Source organism: Schistocerca nitens, chromosome 5 (assembly GCF_023898315.1).
Source record: "Schistocerca nitens isolate TAMUIC-IGC-003100 chromosome 5, iqSchNite1.1, whole genome shotgun sequence".
NCBI lineage: Eukaryota > Metazoa > Arthropoda > Insecta > Orthoptera > Acrididae > Schistocerca > Schistocerca nitens.
The window spans coordinates 360,967,602-360,986,315 of NC_064618.1; the positions used below are offsets into that span (position 1 = coordinate 360,967,602).

Consider the following 18,714-nt stretch of genomic DNA (forward strand, 5'->3'; position numbering starts at 1 on the left):
TAATGAAAACGAATCTAATTAAATGCCAAGTTAACTAACTGCCAAGTTAACTAACTCGATAGTGAGGTGCATTATGAAAGTTGCGTGACATGAAGTGCAATTTCTGACTTGAAATGTCCATAAAAATAAAATGCTGCTCTACTGAGAAGGAAAATAAATGTTTGACACCACCTACAATGTTCACTGTAAAGTAATCTGCTTGCTTAGCACAACCATCGGCGTAGCGACGGGAAAAGGGGGGGGGGGGGGGAGGGGCGGCGGTTAGAGGGCTCGTCAGATTAACACTGATCATGTAAGCTATTAGCTGTCTGAGGGATAAAAATTTCCTTCTGTCAATAGTTCTGACAAGCAAATGTTTCATTCTTGTACATGCATCGGTTATCTTGAAAAATTCTTCCAAAAACTCTTCTCCATCAAAAGTATCAATAACATATGTTCTCATATTCAGAAATATGAAATATCAAATCTCCTCCTCTGAAAAAACAACTGCTCGCTTCTATGTCTCAAATGATGCCACAGAGGTGCACAAACGACTAGCGACCAAGCGCACCACAGATTACATTTAACACAGAGTCAAGGATCTTATTCACTACTCGTTCAGTGCTCTCGTCCATGTTTGTCCCAGTACAGTAAAGGTGAATTATTTACAGTGGCAGAAAACATGTAAATACCTTACAGTTTTTCACTGTTCCAAATCCTGCAGTTGCATTTATTGACTTCCCCAAGTAAGCGAAAAGTCGACTCATCACTAAAGTTATTCCCAATGAAATCTTGATCTATATCGGATAGACGCAACACTTCCTCCAATAGGCCTTGCGAGCATTGCTATTGGTGTATTTCAGTTCTTGCACCACTCTTAATGTGTACAGTTTGAGATGCAAATGTCTTTTTAACATATGTCAATCACATGTTGGGCGCCTAGCTCGCAGGAAACGCGCCAGGTCCATTTTGCTGGACTGTAACAAAGCTTTGCCTCACATGCTTCAGTGTCCCGTCGGTGACGCATTCCTTACAGACGGAACACAGGGTCGGATAGTCAAAATATAATGGAGCAAACCATGGAAATTACGTTGTAAGGAGCCATCCTAGCATTCACCTTCATTGATTTATACAAACCTAAATCTGGGTAGATCCCGCTCCATTCGAATGCAAGATCAGGGCACTGCGCCCACTCGCACGCTCCTAATGACAGAAGAGGCAATGGTGTAAAGGTTCCCTATCACAAAATTATGACGCATTCCGTTAATTACACCCCAAACCTAAAAACAATGTGCTCTCCGAAAAGAGCTGGCTATGTGCATGTGCCAGCATTGAATTTCAACAGCTTCCCCCCCCCCCCCCCCCCCCAACCGCAACATCCTCTTTCTCTCCACTATCAGTAACAAATATAACAAATTATGCTTACTCATATAAAATAGGTCAACAATACTTTCATATTGTTCTCTGACGTTTCACTTGCCCATTGATGTAGGAAAATAGCATCACTGGATGGCGTAAGTGGAAGCAGAACATCGCAGATAGCATTTCTGATTGGTGCACTTAATAGAAAAACAAGAGGGCCAGTAGTAATCAGATTGCAGCATACAGATTCCGACCATACAGATTATGATTTTTAGTGGTAAATCACTTCAGTCGGCACTCCTTTGGAAAGCGCAAACCTTTATTTCCTTCCCTGCCTTGACCAGTCCAACATATGTTCCCGCCATCCTCGAGGGGAAATTAAATCCCAATACTCGTTGCTCTTCATCAAAATTAGAAATAAAGATAAAGGTCAGAAACGATAACCGTGTTACTCATTTGTTCCCTTATTGTAGTGAAAAACTATTCCTAGTAGTACAATGAATATAAGAAATATGATGCCTTGTCCTTCGACACCTTCTTGAAAACACGAAGTTGGCTAAGGTTATAGATTGCTACCTCACATACGAAGGAAAATCGAAGTCATCTGTTGCTGACGAAAATCCTGGCCAGGCTTCCGACAAAGAGAAAGCACACACAAAGTTTTCTATGAATGCATGACTTAAGAACTATCCCAGTTGTACATATCAGGACACACAGTTCACGTGGTTGATTGGAGATACACCTTAGAGACGATCAGTGAAGACTCGGAAACTTACGGGAATGCAACCGGGTGACGTCTGCGACAGCCGCCCGTAATTCGACAGGTGAACACTCCGTCATTTCCTAAGCACAAATGTAACGAGAGATCGGTTTGCAAGGAAATTTAAATGCCTTTGTAGACGGGGCAACGCCGAAAAAGGTCCCTAATACGGAATATGCAGAAAAACAGCATACGTACCGTAAACCAACGAGCGCCACCACACAACCAAAGGTGACCAACGTCAGGAGTTATCGTTCGTGAATATTCACACCCAACGGATAAACATTTAGCATCAACTCTTTCATCTGATCTTTGCGCACACAGAGAACAGAATTCGAGGAATACACCAATGGAGTTTTTTCCTTGAGTTCTGCTTGGAATGGTGCTCTTTCCCTGGTCAAGCATCAATTTTAGCAGATCTTGCAACAAAGCATTCATGGAATCGTGCAGGTTTATGCAACACAAGGAGACATGTTTTGCATCCACTTTCGTAGCACATCCATACTGCAGGGACGGTACAAAACTTTTCCACAGTAGCGACACATTTTTACACAGTACGCGTGTTGTGAACTCAAATGTGGTTCTGAATTCTCTTGGACATCGGCATCTGTCAGACCTATGACGTATTGGTCAAATGGCTCTGAGCACGATGGGACTTAACATCTGAGGTCATCAGTCCCCTAGAACTACTTAAACCTAACTAACCTAAGGACACCACACACATCCAAGACCGAGGCAGGATTCGAACCTGCGACCGTAGCGGTCGTGCGGTTCCAGACTGAAGCGCCTAGAACCGCTCGGCCGATTCGTATTGGCAGTGAAGACGATAAGTGTAAGCTCTTCTCCTCCTTCTGCTCTCCTGCTACTCTCTCTTCTATACATCCATGGCTGAAGTTTAGTCTTCATCGCAAATGCGTACCTGGGATTCCACACCGGGCTATTTCTCCATCGTGGGAGGCGCCCTTAGCCAAAATACCCTTCTAGTCCGTTTTCTTTAATGCCGCAGTGTGCCTTTATCCAATGGCGGTTAACGCTCTTTTAAAGACTGTGGGACAACATAGCATCTTTCGTGTATCGTTCTCAACGGAGTAATCCTTCGTCCACTCTATAAGATTGCAGTGTAATTCCACGAACACATCAAATATGCCTGAATCGTTGTTGACAGGATGGAATCGTCGAACATCTTCAAGCAGTTCAAATAATGATCGGAGACTCAGCAGCGCTCATTTTTAGGCGTTTGGCCTTCCGAGGCATAGGTTATATTCCTCATAGACCGATACGAAGTCGAGCAAGAATACCCGCTCCACGATACGACTGGTATCTGTACTGAACTGCACGACAAAATGCAAAGTAATTTGCAATACACGAGTTTGTATAGCGTACAGGTGTCCGAGGAGCTATAGTTTCTCGACAAACTGTGCATCAGAGGCTCAGAGCAATTGGCCTGTTCGCCACACATCCATGCATCTGCCGACTTACGTGAGTTTTGACACAAGAGTAGCAAGAAATTGATTAAGAAGTCGTCTGAAATTAAAAGTAACTATTTTAAAAGAAAAACAAAACAATAACCAAAATAAAGTCATTCTGTTCAAAAGTTCACTCTTTGTACATCCGTTAAATAAAATCCTGCTGTTGGGTAACATTCCATACTGTGTTGCCCTATCGCGTGCATCGTTACATGCTTGGACGTTGCAGTTCAAACCAGCCTCACATTTCTATTGCGGCCTTGTCATGATCATCCAGTGTTGACTGTTCCTGCGATAACGCTCTGTAAATTTCAACTGGCCACAGGTATACTCAGGTGGGTTAATTTCAGCAGATATGCCGGCCATTCAATTCCATAGATTCTTGCCTCAATAAGAAAGATGTTCACGAAGGGAAGTGGTGTGCTCGGACATTATCGTATCGAAAAATGAAATGATAGCTGTGGGGCTGGACAGTAAGTTTAAGGATTTTGCCTCGATACAGCGCAGCTCTGAAATTATGCTCTGTAGCCATGAGAGGTGTCCGATGTTAGTACGTGTTGCGGTCACAAATATGCCTGATCCACCTCATTGCTGAAACCGTGAGACTGCATTCTTGAGGAATGCGTGTGCTCTTGGCCATTCCACATTTTCCTACGGCGATCATCTTGCTTCACACATATCCTGCATTTGTCGATGGAGGGAAGCCCTCGCCTATGGTTCTAGTTCCGTTATACTTGTTCCCTTTCTCACCTGGTGCTGGGGGAGGGGGGAGGGGGGGAGGGGGAGGGGGAGGGAGGGCATGTTGGTACTGTTGTTCGTAGTGGATGCCTAGAGGCCAAATTCGTCGAGAGAAGGTTGTTGAGTACTCTTTAGATCGACATAGTCCTCCAAGTTGCCTCCAAAAAAAGCAGCGTGCAGCTATGTTGCGTTCTTCTTAGGGTACCTATTAGCCGTAATTTGTACGGTGTTCTGACCGCGAGCGACGCTGCAGGGCAAATCTTCAGAGTTTTTTGTCTCACGATAGAGGCTGAATACTCGGATGACGTCGCCGTTATGCATGCCAATTCGGCCAGCAACTTCCCTTCTCTGCAATACTTCTAGTCGAAGGTGAATGTGCGCACATGGTTTAAGCTGAAATGACCCTTCAAGGTATATTGACGGACTGAACAAGGTTGCATTTTTTCTTTTTTCAAGGCTGCATTTAGACAACCAGGGCCCGCCATCCGCTAAATTTTATACGGGCCGTCGTGCTCCACTCAGTCCACTTAGCTGGGACCCATATCCCCCCCCCCCTCCATCGCTACGATATTTGACTAGGCCAATGCAGCAACACCTGGAGTGGAGATAGGGCAGAGTGGAGATCCTTTGTCTTTCTTTGTCTAAGATACAGCTGTGATTACTTCTTGAAATTATTATACACGAAATTTAGAAGTGGAAAATTTTAAAATATGAATTTTTAAAAAGAGAAAAAAGAAGGTAGGGAATATATGTGTTGGAGATAGTTGTCCGCTCACCGGCGCTGCTCATGGAGGTGGTCTGGGAGTGTGTTCTTGAGTCAGACGTTCTTGAGCCGCACATCCCATTGACAGTTTATTGCATGAGATATTCACGTCTCTCACGAGTCGATGCATCTCTCACGTAACTGTTCTAATATCTAAGTTTAGTTGCCATTTCTGTTCGATATTTTCTAATTTCCCTGGCCTCGTCGGATCTTCCCTTCTTCAGACAGTAGGCTACAGCTCCGAATTTGATAGTTACACTTCTGGCCATTAAAATTGCTACACCACGAAGATGACGTGCTACAGACGCGAAATTTAACCGACAGGAAGAAGATGCTGTGATATGCAAATGATTAGCTTTTCAGAGCAATCACGCAAGGTTGGCGTTGGTGGCGACACCTTCAACGTGCTGGTATGAGGAAATTTTCCAACCGATTTCTCATTCACAAACAGCAGTTGACCGGCGTTGCCTGGTGAAACGTTGTTGTGATGCCTCGTGTAAGGAGGAGAAATGCGTACCATCACGTTTCCCACTTTGATAAGGTCGGATTGTAGCCTGTCGCGAGTGCGGTTTATCGTATCGCGACATTGCTGCTCGCGTTGGTCGAGATCCAATGACTGTTGGCAGAATATGGAATCGGTAGGTTCAGGAGGGTAATACGGAACGCCGTGCTGAATCCCAACGGCCTCGTATCACTAGCAGTCGAGATGACAGGCATGTTATCCGCATGGCTGTAACGGATCGTGCAGGCACGTCTCGATCCCTGAGTCAACAGATGGGGACGTTTGCAATACAACAACCATCTGCACGAACAGCTCGACGACGTTTGCAAAAGCATGGACTATCAGCTCGGAGACCATGGCTGCGGTTGCCCTTGACGCTGCATCACAGACAGGAGCGTCTGTACTCAACGACGAACCTGGGTGCACGAATGGCAAAACGTCATTTTTTCGGATGAATCCAGGTTCTTTTTAGAGCATCATGATGGTCGCATCCGTGTTTGGCGACATCACGTTGAACACACATTGGAAGCGTGTATTTGTCATCACCATACTGGCGTATCACCTTGCGTGATGGTATGGGGTGCCATTGGTTACACGTCTAGATCACCTCTTGTTCGCATTGACGGCACTTTGAACAGTGGTCGTTACATTTCAAATGTGTTACGACCCGTGGCTCTACCCTTCATTCGATCCCTGCGAAACCCTAGATTTCAGCAGGATAATGCACGACCGCATGTTGCAGATCCTGTACGGGGCTTTCTGGATACTGAAAATGTTCGACTGCTGCCCTGGCCAGCACATTCTCCAGATCTCTCACCAACTGGCTCATAACAATACGCCAGTCACTACTGTTGAAGAACTGTGGTAACGTGTTGAAGTTGCATGGGCAGCTGTACCTGTACACGCCATCCAAGCTCTGTTTGACTCAAGGCCCATGCGTATCAAGGCCGTTATTACGGCCAGAGGTGGTTGTTCTGGGTGCTGATTTCTCAGGATCTATGCACCGAAATTGCGTGAAAATGTAATCACATGTCAATTCTAGTTCAAATGGTTCAAATGGCTCTGAGCACTATGGGACTTAACTTCTAAGGTCATCAGTCCCCTAGAACTTAGAACTACTTAAACCTAACTAACCTAAGTACATCACACACATCCATGCCCGAGGCAGGATTCGAACCTGCGACCGTAGCGGTCACGCGGTTCCAGACTGTAGCGCCTTTAACCGCTTGGCCACACCGGCCGGCGTCAATTCTAGTATAATATATTTGTCCAATGAATACCCATTTATCATCTGCATTTCTTCTTGGTGTAGCAATTTTAATGGTCAGTAGTGTATATTTATTAGAAAGACACCCAACACAGTGCTTCTACTGAGGTCGTGCGGAACGCTCTTGACAGTCTCAGGAGCATATTCCCTTGTCTGCGCCCGACAGCCTGTTCATCGCAGGGACGAGTCCACGTGCTCACTCACTTGTCACGAAACATACTGCTTACTCATAGAGAGAGCATTAGTATGCGCTGACGTGCGTGATGGGTAGTCTACATTGTGTCACTAACTTTTGTAAAAAAATTTCACTCATTTTTGTAGTTTTTATGTGTTGGTTGAACATGTACTCCCAAGTATCGTGTAACTGCCTCTCTTTTGATGTATGTGTTGTTTACTTGTGTCGCTGCATGTCTTTTTAGTGTGCCTTTCATTAGTATATAAGCTGTTGTGTGTGCCGCGTCAGTAAATTGGTTTGTATTGTATTCACGATACTACTGGTTTTACTCTCCAATGCCGATGTGTGTGGTAATACCACTACCACTAGGTCATCAGCGCAGTCGACAACTCCGTCACGCTCTCGTCCCCTTCTATTACGCTGAGGTGACAAAAGTCATGGGACAGCAATATGCACATATAAAGACGTCGGTAGTTTCGCATACACGAGATGTAAAAGGGCAGTGCACTGGTGAAGCTATCACTTTTACTCAGGCGATTCGTGTGAAAAGGTTTCAGACGTGATTCTGGCTGCACGACAGGAATTAACAGATTTTGAACGCCAAATGGTAGTTGAAGCTAGATGCATGGGACATTCCATTTCGGAATTCGTTAGGGAATTCTACACTTCGAGATCTACAGTGTCAAGGATGTTCCGGGAATACCAAATTTTAGAGATTACCTCTCACAATGGACAACGCAGTCGCCGACGGCGTTCACAAGAAACAACCAAGAGCATCGGTGTTTGCATAGAGCTGCCAGTGCTAACAGACAAGCAACACTGCATGAAATAACCGCACAAATTAATCTGGGACGTACGACGAACGTATGCGTTAGGACAGTGCGGCGAAATCTGGCATTAATAGGCTATGGCAGCAGACGAAATCGCCTGCAGCGCCTCTCCTGGGCTCGTGACCATATAGATTGCATCCTAGGCATCCTAGACGACTAGAAAACCGTGGCCTTATCAGACGAGTCATGACTTCATTTTGCTGATGGTAGGGTTCGACTGTGGCGCACACCCCACGAAGCTGGTGTAGGATCTATTGTGGTGCGGGGATGTGTTTACATGGAAAGGACTAAGTCCTCTGGTTCAACTGAACACATCACATTAGGAGGTATCCAATGACTTTTGGCACCTCACTGTAGATATAGGAGAGTTTCAAATGTGATATCCCAGGAGATGGGACTGCACATCGAGCCTTGGGGACATGCCTTTGTAATCCTTTTGACTGGTCCTTGGGAGCCTGCCTGTCTGGCTGCTACCTTGTTTTTACAATAGTCGAGGAAAATATTATACAGCGTTTCGGGTACCCAAAGTTCAAGGATGTCGACTGAACATTGCGCACAAACCTCATTGTCCTGTTCGAGACTGGAGATTTTACTTTACTAATCTGCAGTCATAATGTAGATTTATCTTTACCTCAGTTACACAGAATACTGTACCCGGAAATTGCCTGTGGTCAGCTATTTAGGCTATGCAAGTCATGGCAAAACGTTTCTTGAAGCTTTTTTTTTGAAAAAAAAAAAGGAACAAGCCGCCATTTGATTGTATATTACTGTATTTTCCTTCTGCACAATGTAGATTTCGTCTTTTACGCCATTATCGAGTACAACACTAAAAGTTCTTAGACCATTAACACGTCATACCCGGTAAAGTTAGCCCAAAACAGGTAAACAAGACTAGCACATGCCCTTAAGATGCATCGAAATACTTTCCGCATAGTAGCAATTTTCCTACCAGCAGATAGATAACAGCTAGAGCAAGGTCACATAGTTCCCAAGATAATATACACTATATGATCAAGAGTAACCGGACACCCCCAAAAACATACATTTTTCATATAGGTACATTGTGCTGCCACCTACTGCCAAGTGCTCCATATCAGCGACCTCAGTGGTCATTAGACATTGTGAGAGACCAGAATGGGGCGCTCCGCAGAACTCACTTCGATCGTAGTCAGGTGATTGGGTGTCACTTGTTTCATACGTCTGTACGCGAGATTTCCACAGTCCTAAACATCCCTAGGTCCACTGTTTCCGATATGATAGTGAAGTGGAAACGTGAAGGGACATGTACAGTACAAAAGCGTCCAGGCCGACCTCGTCTGTTGACTGACAGAGACCGCCGACATTTGAAGAGGGTCATAATGTGTAATAGGCAGACATCTATCCAGACTGTGACACAGGAGTTCCAAAGTGCATCAGGATCCACAGCAAGTACTATGACAGTTAGGCGGGAGATGAGAGAACTTGGATTTCATGGTCCAGCGGCTGCTCATAAGCCACACATCACGCCGGTAAATGCCAAACGAAGCCTCGCTTGGTGTACGGAGTTTAAACATTGGACGATTGAACAGTGGAAAAACGCTGTGTGGAGTGACGAATCACGGTACACAATGTGGCGATCCACTGGCAGGGTGTGGGTATGGCGAATGCTCGGTGAGCGTCATGTGGCAGCATGTTTAGTGCCAACAGTAAAATTCGGAGATGGTGGTGTAATGGTGTGGTCGTGTTTTTCATGGAGGGGGCTTGCACCCCTTATTGTTTTGCAAGGCACTATCACAGTACAGGCCTACATCGATGTTTTAAGCACCTTCTTGCTTCCCACTGTTGAAGAGCAATGCGGGGATTGGTGATTGCATCTTTCAACACGATCGAGCATCTGTTCATAATACACGGCCTGTGGCGGAGTGATTACACGATAATAACATCTCTGTAATGGACTGGTCTGCACTGAGTTCTGACCTGAATCCTATGGAACACCTTCGGGGTGTTTTGGAACGCCGACTTCGACCCAAGCCCCACCGACCGACATCGATACCTTTCCTCTGTGCAGCAGTCCGTGAAGAATGGGCTGCCATCCCCAAAGAAATCTTCCAGCACCTAATTGAACGTATGATGCGAGAGTGGAAGCTGTCATCAAGTCTTAGCGTGGCCCAACACCACATTGATTTGCAGCATTACCGATGGAGGGCGCCACGAACTTGTCATTTTCAGCCAGGTGTTCAGATACTTTTGATCACATAGTGTACATCAAAGATATAGCTACTTACATGTATATGCTTCTCGACTTTTAGCATCAAGGGAGGCCCCCTTGGACGCCAGAATATGCTGTGGCGTAAATTATGTATTTCATCTCAAAAACTTACGTATATTTCATCACGTAATATACAACTGAAGAAGGCATAACAAGAGTCCTGATGATATTTGGTTATTACGAACTCTCATTTTGTTATTGGGATCTGTATGTACCATAGTAATAGTAATTCCCACCAATACCAGCGCCGGCCGCGGTGACCGCCAGCCGCGGTGACCGAAAGGTTCTAGGCGCTTTAGTCCGGAACCGCGCGACTAATACGGTCGCAGGTTCGAATCCTGCCTCGGGCATGGATGTGTGTGATGTCCTTAGGTTAGTTAGGTTTAAGTAGTTCTAAGTTCTAGGGGGCTAATGACCTCAGATGTTAAGTCTCATAGTACTCAGAGTAATATGAACCATTTGAACCAATACCAGCCCCCTGCACATCACCTTATGGTAGTACGTTGAGATGTCAGGAAAAATTCTGAATATCGGCAGCGAATTAGAAATTCGCAAGATTTTGTAGTTCTAAATACTAAACAATCAAGGATATACCTACTTATTTCCTTAGCCTACGCTTCTAAGCTATAGCAAGATCGAAGTTTGATATCATGGGCGGCTCCTTGTTGGGCCCCATAATACACTGAGGTGACAAAAGTCACGGAATGCCTCCTAAAAACGTGTCGGACTTCCTTTTGCTCTATGTAGTGCTGCAACTCGACGTGGCATGGACTCAAGTCGTTGGATGTCCTTTGCAGAAATATTTGAGTTACACTGCTTCTATAGCCGTCCATAATTGCGAAGGCGTTGCCAGTGCAGGATTTTGTGCAAGAACTGGGCTCCCGATTATAACCCGTAAATGTTCGATGGGATTCATGTCCTCAAATAGTTCTGAATGTTCTTCAACCGAATCGCGAGCAGTTGTGTCCCAGTGACATGGTACATTGTCATCCATAAAAATTCCATCGTTGTTAGGGAACATGAAATCCATGAATGGTTGCAAATGGTCTCCAAGTAGCCTAATGGAACCAGGATCAAGCCCATTCCATGTAAATACAGCCCACACGATTGTGGAGACACCACCAGCTTGCACGGTGCCTTAGTGACATCTTGGGTGCATTGCTTCGTGGGGGTCTCGAACCTTACCATAAACTCTTACCAACTGAAATCCGAACTCATCCGACCATCCCACGGTTTTCCAGTCGTCTATGGTCTAACTTATATGACCATGAGCCCAGGAGAGGCGCTGCAGGCGATGTGCTGTTAGCAAAGTCACAGACGTCGGTCGTCTGCTGTCCTAATATCTACGTTCGTCGTACTTTCAGCATTGATTTCTGTGGTTATTTCATGTAGTGTTGCTTGTCTGTTAGCAATGAAAACTTTACACAAACACCACTGCTCTCGATCGTTAAGTGAAGGCTGTCAGTCACAGCATTGTCTGTGGTAAGAGGTTGTTGTTGTTGTGGTCTTCAGTCCAGAGACTGGTTTGATGCAGCTCTCCATGCTACTCTATCCTGTGCAAGCTTCTTCATCTTCCAGTACCTACTGCAACCTACATCCTTCTGAATCTGTTTAGTGTATTCATGTCTTGGTCTCCCTCTACTTTTATAAACCTCCTATACTACATTTGTGATCCCTTGATGCCTCAGAATATGTCCTACCAACCGATCCCTTCTTCTAGTCAAGTTGTGCCACAAACTCATCTTCTCCCCAATTCTGTTCAATACCTCCTCATTAATTATGTGATCTACCCATCTAATCTTCAGCATTCTTCTGTAGCACCACATCTCGAAAGCTGCTATTCTCTTCTTGTCTAAACTATTTATCGTCCATGTTTCACTTCCATACATGGCTACACTCCATACAAATACTTTCAGGAACGAATTCCTGACACTTAAATCTATACTCGATGTTAAAAAATTTCTCTTTTTCAGAAACGCTTTCCTTGCCATTGTCAATCTACATTTTATATCCTCTCTACTTCGACCATCATCAGTTATTTTGCTCCCCAAATAGCAAAACTCATTTACTACTTTAAGCGTCTCATTTCCTAATCTAATTCTTGCAACATCACCCGATTTAATTCGACTACATTCCATTATTCTCGTTTTGCTTTTGTTGATGTTCATATTATATCCTCCATTCAAGACCCTGTCCGTTCTGTTCAGCTGCTCTTCCAAGTGGTAAGAGGTAATGCCCGAAATTTGGTATTCTTGGCACACTTTTGACACTGTGGATCTCGGAATATTGAATTACCTAACGATTTCCGAAATGAAAAGTCTCATGCGTCTATCACAAACTATTAATGCACGTGCAAAGTCTGTGGATCACGTTGGTCGCATTTTCACTTGGACCACATGAGTACATGACAGCTGCACCAATGCACTGCCTCTTTATACCTTGCGTAGGCGATACTTGCATACGTGCCTTTCGCTGTGCCATAACTTTTGTCATCTCAGTGTAAAGTTAATGGAATCGCATATAATCACATGGGCCTGATTATGAAGAACTTACAATGAAATGAACACCCTTAGCTGCTTACAGGCGTTGACATACGTCAACGGGGACAGATGAAAATGTGTGCCCTGACCGGGACTCGAACCTGGGATCTCCTGCTTACATGGCAGACGCTCTATCAATCTGAGCCACCGAGGACACAGAGGATAGCGCGACTGCAGGGATTTATCTCTGGAACGCCTCCCGCGAAACCCACATTCTGAACGTATTGTCCCGCAGTACATTCGTCGTGCCCCCGCCCATTATACTCATTTCTCGCGGCGCGTTGCCGATTCCCGTAAGAGTTCGGGCACTGTTTGTGCATTCGCACAGAAGAAGAAGATGGTCAAGTGGCCGGTGAGCCTAACTCTATATATATACTAAGATGGTATCTGTTCTTTCGGACATGTATCATCTTAGTATATACAGGGTGTTACAAAAAGGTACTATCTTAGTATATACAGGGTGTTACAAAAAGGTACGGCCAAACTTTCAGGAAACATTCCTCACGCACAAATAAAGAAAAGATGTTAAGTGGACATGTGACCAGAAACGCTTAGTTTCCATGTTAGAGCTCATTTTAGTTTCTTCCACCTACGCTCAATGGAGCACGTTATCATGGTTTCATGCGGGATAATCTACCTGTGCTGCTACAACATGTGCCTTTACAAGTACGACACAACATGTGGTTCATGCACGATGGAGCTCCTGCACATTTCAGACGAAGTATTCGTTCGCTTTTCAACAACAGATTCGGTGACCGATGGACTGGTAGAGGCGGACCAATTCCATGGCCTCCACGCTCTCCTGACCTCAACCCTCTTGACTTTCATTTATGGGGGCATTTGAAAGCTCTTGTCTACGCAACCCCGGTACCAAATGTAGAGACTCTTCGTGCTCGTATTGTGGACGGCTGTGATACAATACGCCATCCTCCAGAGCTGCATCAGCGCATCAGGGATTCCATGCGACGGAGGGTGGATGCATGTATCCTCGCTAACGGAGGACATTATGAACATTTCCTGTAACAAAGTGTTTGAAGTCACGCTGGTACGTTCTGTTGCTGTGTGTTTCCATTCCACGATTAATGTGATTTGAAGAGAAGTAATAAAATGAGCTCTAACATGGAAAGTAAGCGTTTCCGGACACATGTCCACATAACATATTTTCTTTCTTTGTGTGTGAGGAATGTTTCCTGAAAGTATGGCTGTACCTTTTTGTAACACCCTGTATATGAAGAACTTTTCCGAAACTGAGGTGTATTAAGACTGTGGTGTCGTGCTATATAATACAGAGATAGCAACCGAAACGTTCAATGTGTGCAGGTCGGCAGACGACAGGCAGTTTCGCAACAATGGGGTGGACTGGTGCAACGCACCTGACCAGAATGCGTTTCTGGGCAGGGCTCACGTTATTTTGCGCGATCTTAGCTTGCTGCTACCAAGACGTCTCGTAGGAATGAATAATCGCTTCGTCCAGTGTGTTTAACTTGCATCACTGTGTTAGTATGTAGGTCTGTGATTTGATGGATGTTGCAGAGTTCTAGCAAAGGCGCTATCCGTGTGAAAGACGAACAACCTTGTCGACAGGTGTGGTTCAAAAACCGGCGCGCCAAATGCCGGCAGCAGCAGAAGCAGCAGCACCAGCAGCAGCAGCAGAACGGCGGTGACAAGGGCGGCGGAGGCGGCGGTACGGGCGGCGGCCGCTCGGGCGGGGGCGGCGCGGCCAAGGCCGGCAAGGCGGCGTGCGGGGGCGGCGCCAGCAACAAGTCGCCGTCGCCCGGGTCGGCGGCGGGGCCGGGCGCGGTGCAGCAGGCCCCGCAGCCGCCGGGGGCGGTGGTGGTGTCGCCGCAGACGACGAGCGACGGCTCGACCACCAGCTCGCCCAGCGTGGCGGCGGCGCGCGACTCGCCCGGCGCCGGCGCCTACATCAAGCCGCTGCAGCTGTCCGCGTCGCCCCCGGGGGGCGGCTACAACCCGGCCGCCATCTGGAGTCCCGCCGCTATCGACTCCTGCCTGGACCAGCCGCACCACCACCGCCCGGCCGTGCCGGCGCCACCCCCGCCGCCTCCGCAGCAACCCTACGCCGCCCCTGGCGCCACCACCGCGGGCACCAGCGCGGGTTCTGCCGCCGCCCAGGCTGCTAACTGCTACCCGCACCAAAACTATGGCGCGTACTACACCAACATGGACTACCTCAGCCCGGTAGCGATGTCTCACTCGCAGCTAAACGTGCCGGTATACAGCCTTCTACGTCGACTTACATTCCCTTTGATTTATCTTCCTTTTCTATTAACTAAACGAAATGATTTTTGTCTTGTTTCACAAAAATTTATTATCTTCGCATGTCCTAGGTTTCACATTGTACCCCCATTTTCCTGTACACATCTAATTCGAAAGATGGCAATCAGTCAAAGATAAACACTTGGCAATTTCTTATTCCTTAAAAGTTATATAAAAAAATACAAAATCTTTTTGTGGTTTTGTCTGCAGTAATACAGTAGTGGTTATTGTGGACTTCAGTTGGAATGATTGGTCTGGGCCGGCCGGAGGGGCCGTGCGGTTCTAGGCGCTACAGTCTGGAACCGAGCGACCGCTACGGTCGCAGGTTCGAATCCTGCCTCGCGCATGTGCCAGCTAATTCTCTGCATAGTCGCCGCTCCGATTTAGAAATTTGTCGTAGCGTTGTGTCAGCTTTCCAATACCCTCGACGTAGAAGACAGCCGTCTATGCTTTCCGTCAATTCTCTGCGGCTGTCTGCAGCTCGTTGTCTGTGCTAAAATGCCGTCCTCATAGCCAGAGGTTCATGTGATCAAATAGATGAAAACCAGAGGGAGCTAGGTCCAGGCGTTATGGTGAGTGACAAAACACTTCCCACAGAAAACACTGGACGCTTGTCTTTGTTGCGGCTGCAGTGTGCTGCCGTGCATTGTCACGAAGAAAAAGAATGGCTGATGATAACATTCCTCTTCGCTTGTTCTGAATTGCCCTTCGTAGACGATTTTCCTAAATCGCCTGATCCGCTCGTTTAACAAGATCGTTGGTTGACACTCGCTTCCTTCCCTGAATGTATCGTGAACGTCTGTACGTCCTGCTTCCAAGTTACTGCACAGTTGTTATGCACTACAGTTATGTTATGTGGGCTTCATGGAATCGGGCGGAACTGCAGGAAGAATAGAATAACAGCATGCACTTCACACTTGGCGGGAGACTGTAGTTCTAGGCATCTTGACGTGCTCACTGTATGCTCGGAACTGAAAAGTGCGACATGAGACACTGCGTAACACATCTGCGCAAAGCTTCATCAGAATTTCACTGCGGTTTAAATTTCGCAACCAATCGGATTTTGAGGAAAAAGAGAGAAAGAAAGAAAGAACAGCCTTCGTATAGAGGCTATAAGGTATAGCCACGAACTGGGGGACTGATAACCACACCAGTTAAATCCCACAGTGCTCAGAGCCATTTGAACCATTTTTTGATTGGTTTGATGCTGCTTTCTGTGCTAGCTTATCCTGTGCAATCCTCTTCATCCCCCAATAAATATCGCAACCCACGTGCTTTCGAATCTTCTAGTCAAGTTATGCCACAAATTTCTTTCCTCGCCAATTGTACTCACTACCTCTTCGTTGTTTACATAATCTACTCATGTAAACTTCAGCATTCTTCTGCAGCACCAAATTTCAAAAGCTTCTGTTTTCTTCTTCTCTTAAATGTTTACCGTCACGTTTAAACAGAGGGCTGGACTCCAGACATATACCTTCAGTAAAGGCTTCCTAACAGTTAAATCTATATTGGATGTTGCCAGATTTCTTTTCTTGCCATTGTCAATCTAAATTTTATATCCTGCGCAACTAACAAAACTGATTTACTACTTTTCGTTTCTCGCTTCCTATTCTAATTCCCTAAGCATCGCCTGATTTAATTCGACTACATTTCATTATCTTTGTTTTGCTTTTCTTGATATTCATCTTATACCATTCTTTCAAGACACTGTACAATCCGTTCAATAGTTCTTCCAAGTCCTTTGCTGTCTCTGACAGAACTGCAATGTTCTTCGCAAACCTAAAAGTTTTTATTTCTTCACCCTGAACTTTAATTCCTTTCTCCAATTTTTTTTATTTCCTTAACACTTGTGCAGTGTACAGATTGAATAAAATCAGGGATATGCTACAATCCTGTCTGACATTCTTCTCAACCATTGCTGCCTTTTTATGTCCATGGATTCTTGTGACTGCCATCCGGTTTCTGTACAAGTTGAATATAACTTTTTGCTCAATGTTCTTTACCCCTGCTATCTTCAGAATTTCAAAGAGTTCATTCGAGTCGATATTATCAAAAGGTATCTCCAAATCTATAAATGCTACAAACTGTGAAGTAATGTATCATTGCGATCCAGACAATTAAAAAAATTATAAAATTTTAAATAAAACTTTTAGGAGTACATCACATCATTTACCTCTGTTACCTGATGACGTTAGGTCTTACATCTTAATCTGTCGCTTCTCAACTTAAAATATAAAGTTAGCTTTCTTGACTATTTTGACACATTTACATTTGTGTTGTACAACCTTATGACATTCATTAAAATAATATTGCTCTAACTGTAACTAAACATACACTGGACTAGAGCTGTGTGCACAGGAATGAGTATTTATGTGAGTACCCATGAAGGCGCCAAAGTTCTACTCCTATGTGGAAGTTGCACTTCTATGTAGAAGTTGAGTGAATAATTGAATTTAGTTTGTTTGCTCAGTAGTCGTTGCGGGAGTACAGATATCAGTTTTTTAATTTCTTACTGAATCAATTTTGCACGCTTGCCTTTTAAATGTAGAACTTCTACAGATATTATATATTTGTGGTTCTGGCTTAAGCAATGTTCAACAAACGATGATTCTGCCTTCTTTAACTTCAGGCTTCTATGATGATCTCCGAGACCAGTACAGGGTGACCGCACAGTGTGTCTTATATAGCAGGACTACCACTCATGACGGATGATCTTGTAAACCCCACTTTTCATTATGGCAGGTTGTTGATTCTATCTTTATTTTCCAGTTTGTGTTCTGATTTTGTTGCTTTTATCCTGTTTGGTTTGATGTGGCTAATTTTCTCTCCAGTGGCAACTTCTCCATTTCAGAGTAGCATTTATACCCAACATCCGGAATTATTAGTTCTACAGAGCAGTTCAAAATGAATATAGCCATTACGAGAGAATGTAAGAATTTAATAATACCGAGACATCTTTAATAGTTACGGAGAATGTAAAGATGTGGAGCACAGTTTAAAAAAAAAATTCTAAATTGCAGGTATTGAGACAAGTGATTGTGGAACAGAAAACTGACTTAATATTGAGAAGTCATATGGACCGGACGAGATAGCTGTGGGGCACTACAGAGATAATACGAAACAACTTACTTCTCTTCTAACAGTAGTTTATTGAAGGTCGCTAGAGCAAAGAAAGGAGTGTAGTACTGGAAAATAGCGCAGGTCACAGCCGATTTCAAGAAGAGTCACAGGAAAGAATAACATAATTGTTGGCCTATATCGCTGACGTCAATGTATAGAACATGTTTTATGCTCACATATTATGAAGCATTTGGAGAATGATCATCTCCTCTATAAAAATCAACATGGATTCCGCTAGTATAGATCCTATGAAACTCTGCTCGCTCTGTTCCTCCATGAGATCCATAGCGCTCGTAGACATCAGCGCTCAGGTTGATGACGTGTTCCTTAACTTCAGGAAGGCTCCTGATACTACTTCTCACTGTCTTTTAGTGAAAAAAAAAAATACGAGCTTACTAAGTATCAGATTAGATTTTCGACTTGCTTCAACACTTCTAGACAGAACTCGACGATTGGCTCTCAACGGAACAAAATCGACGCATGTAAAGGTAGCTTCAGGAGTACAGCAAGAAAGTGTGACATGACAGTTCTATTTAAAACATATACAAATGACCTATTGCAGCCATTGGTGCAGAGACTGAACATTAGTAAATGTTGCGTATTGTGGGTAAATAGGCGAATAAATCCATTACTGTACGATTACGCTTTTGTTGGCAAATCACTGCTAACAATAACTACTGTAAAATA

The 18,714-nt window shown here is 44.8% G+C and overlaps 1 protein-coding gene across 5 annotated transcripts in view; it reads left to right on the forward strand.

Moving 5' to 3' along the window:
- LOC126259555 (homeobox protein OTX2-B-like) overlaps window positions 1-18,714 on the forward strand; it is a 352,489-nt gene that overhangs the window by 311,399 nt on the left and 22,376 nt on the right. For all 5 annotated transcript variants that reach the window (XM_049956444.1, XM_049956443.1, XM_049956440.1 and 2 more), the window contains exon 5: window positions 14,215-14,862. In XM_049956444.1, coding sequence (XP_049812401.1) covers window positions 14,215-14,862 — 648 coding nt within the window. The remainder of the gene's footprint in view (window positions 1-14,214; window positions 14,863-18,714) is intronic.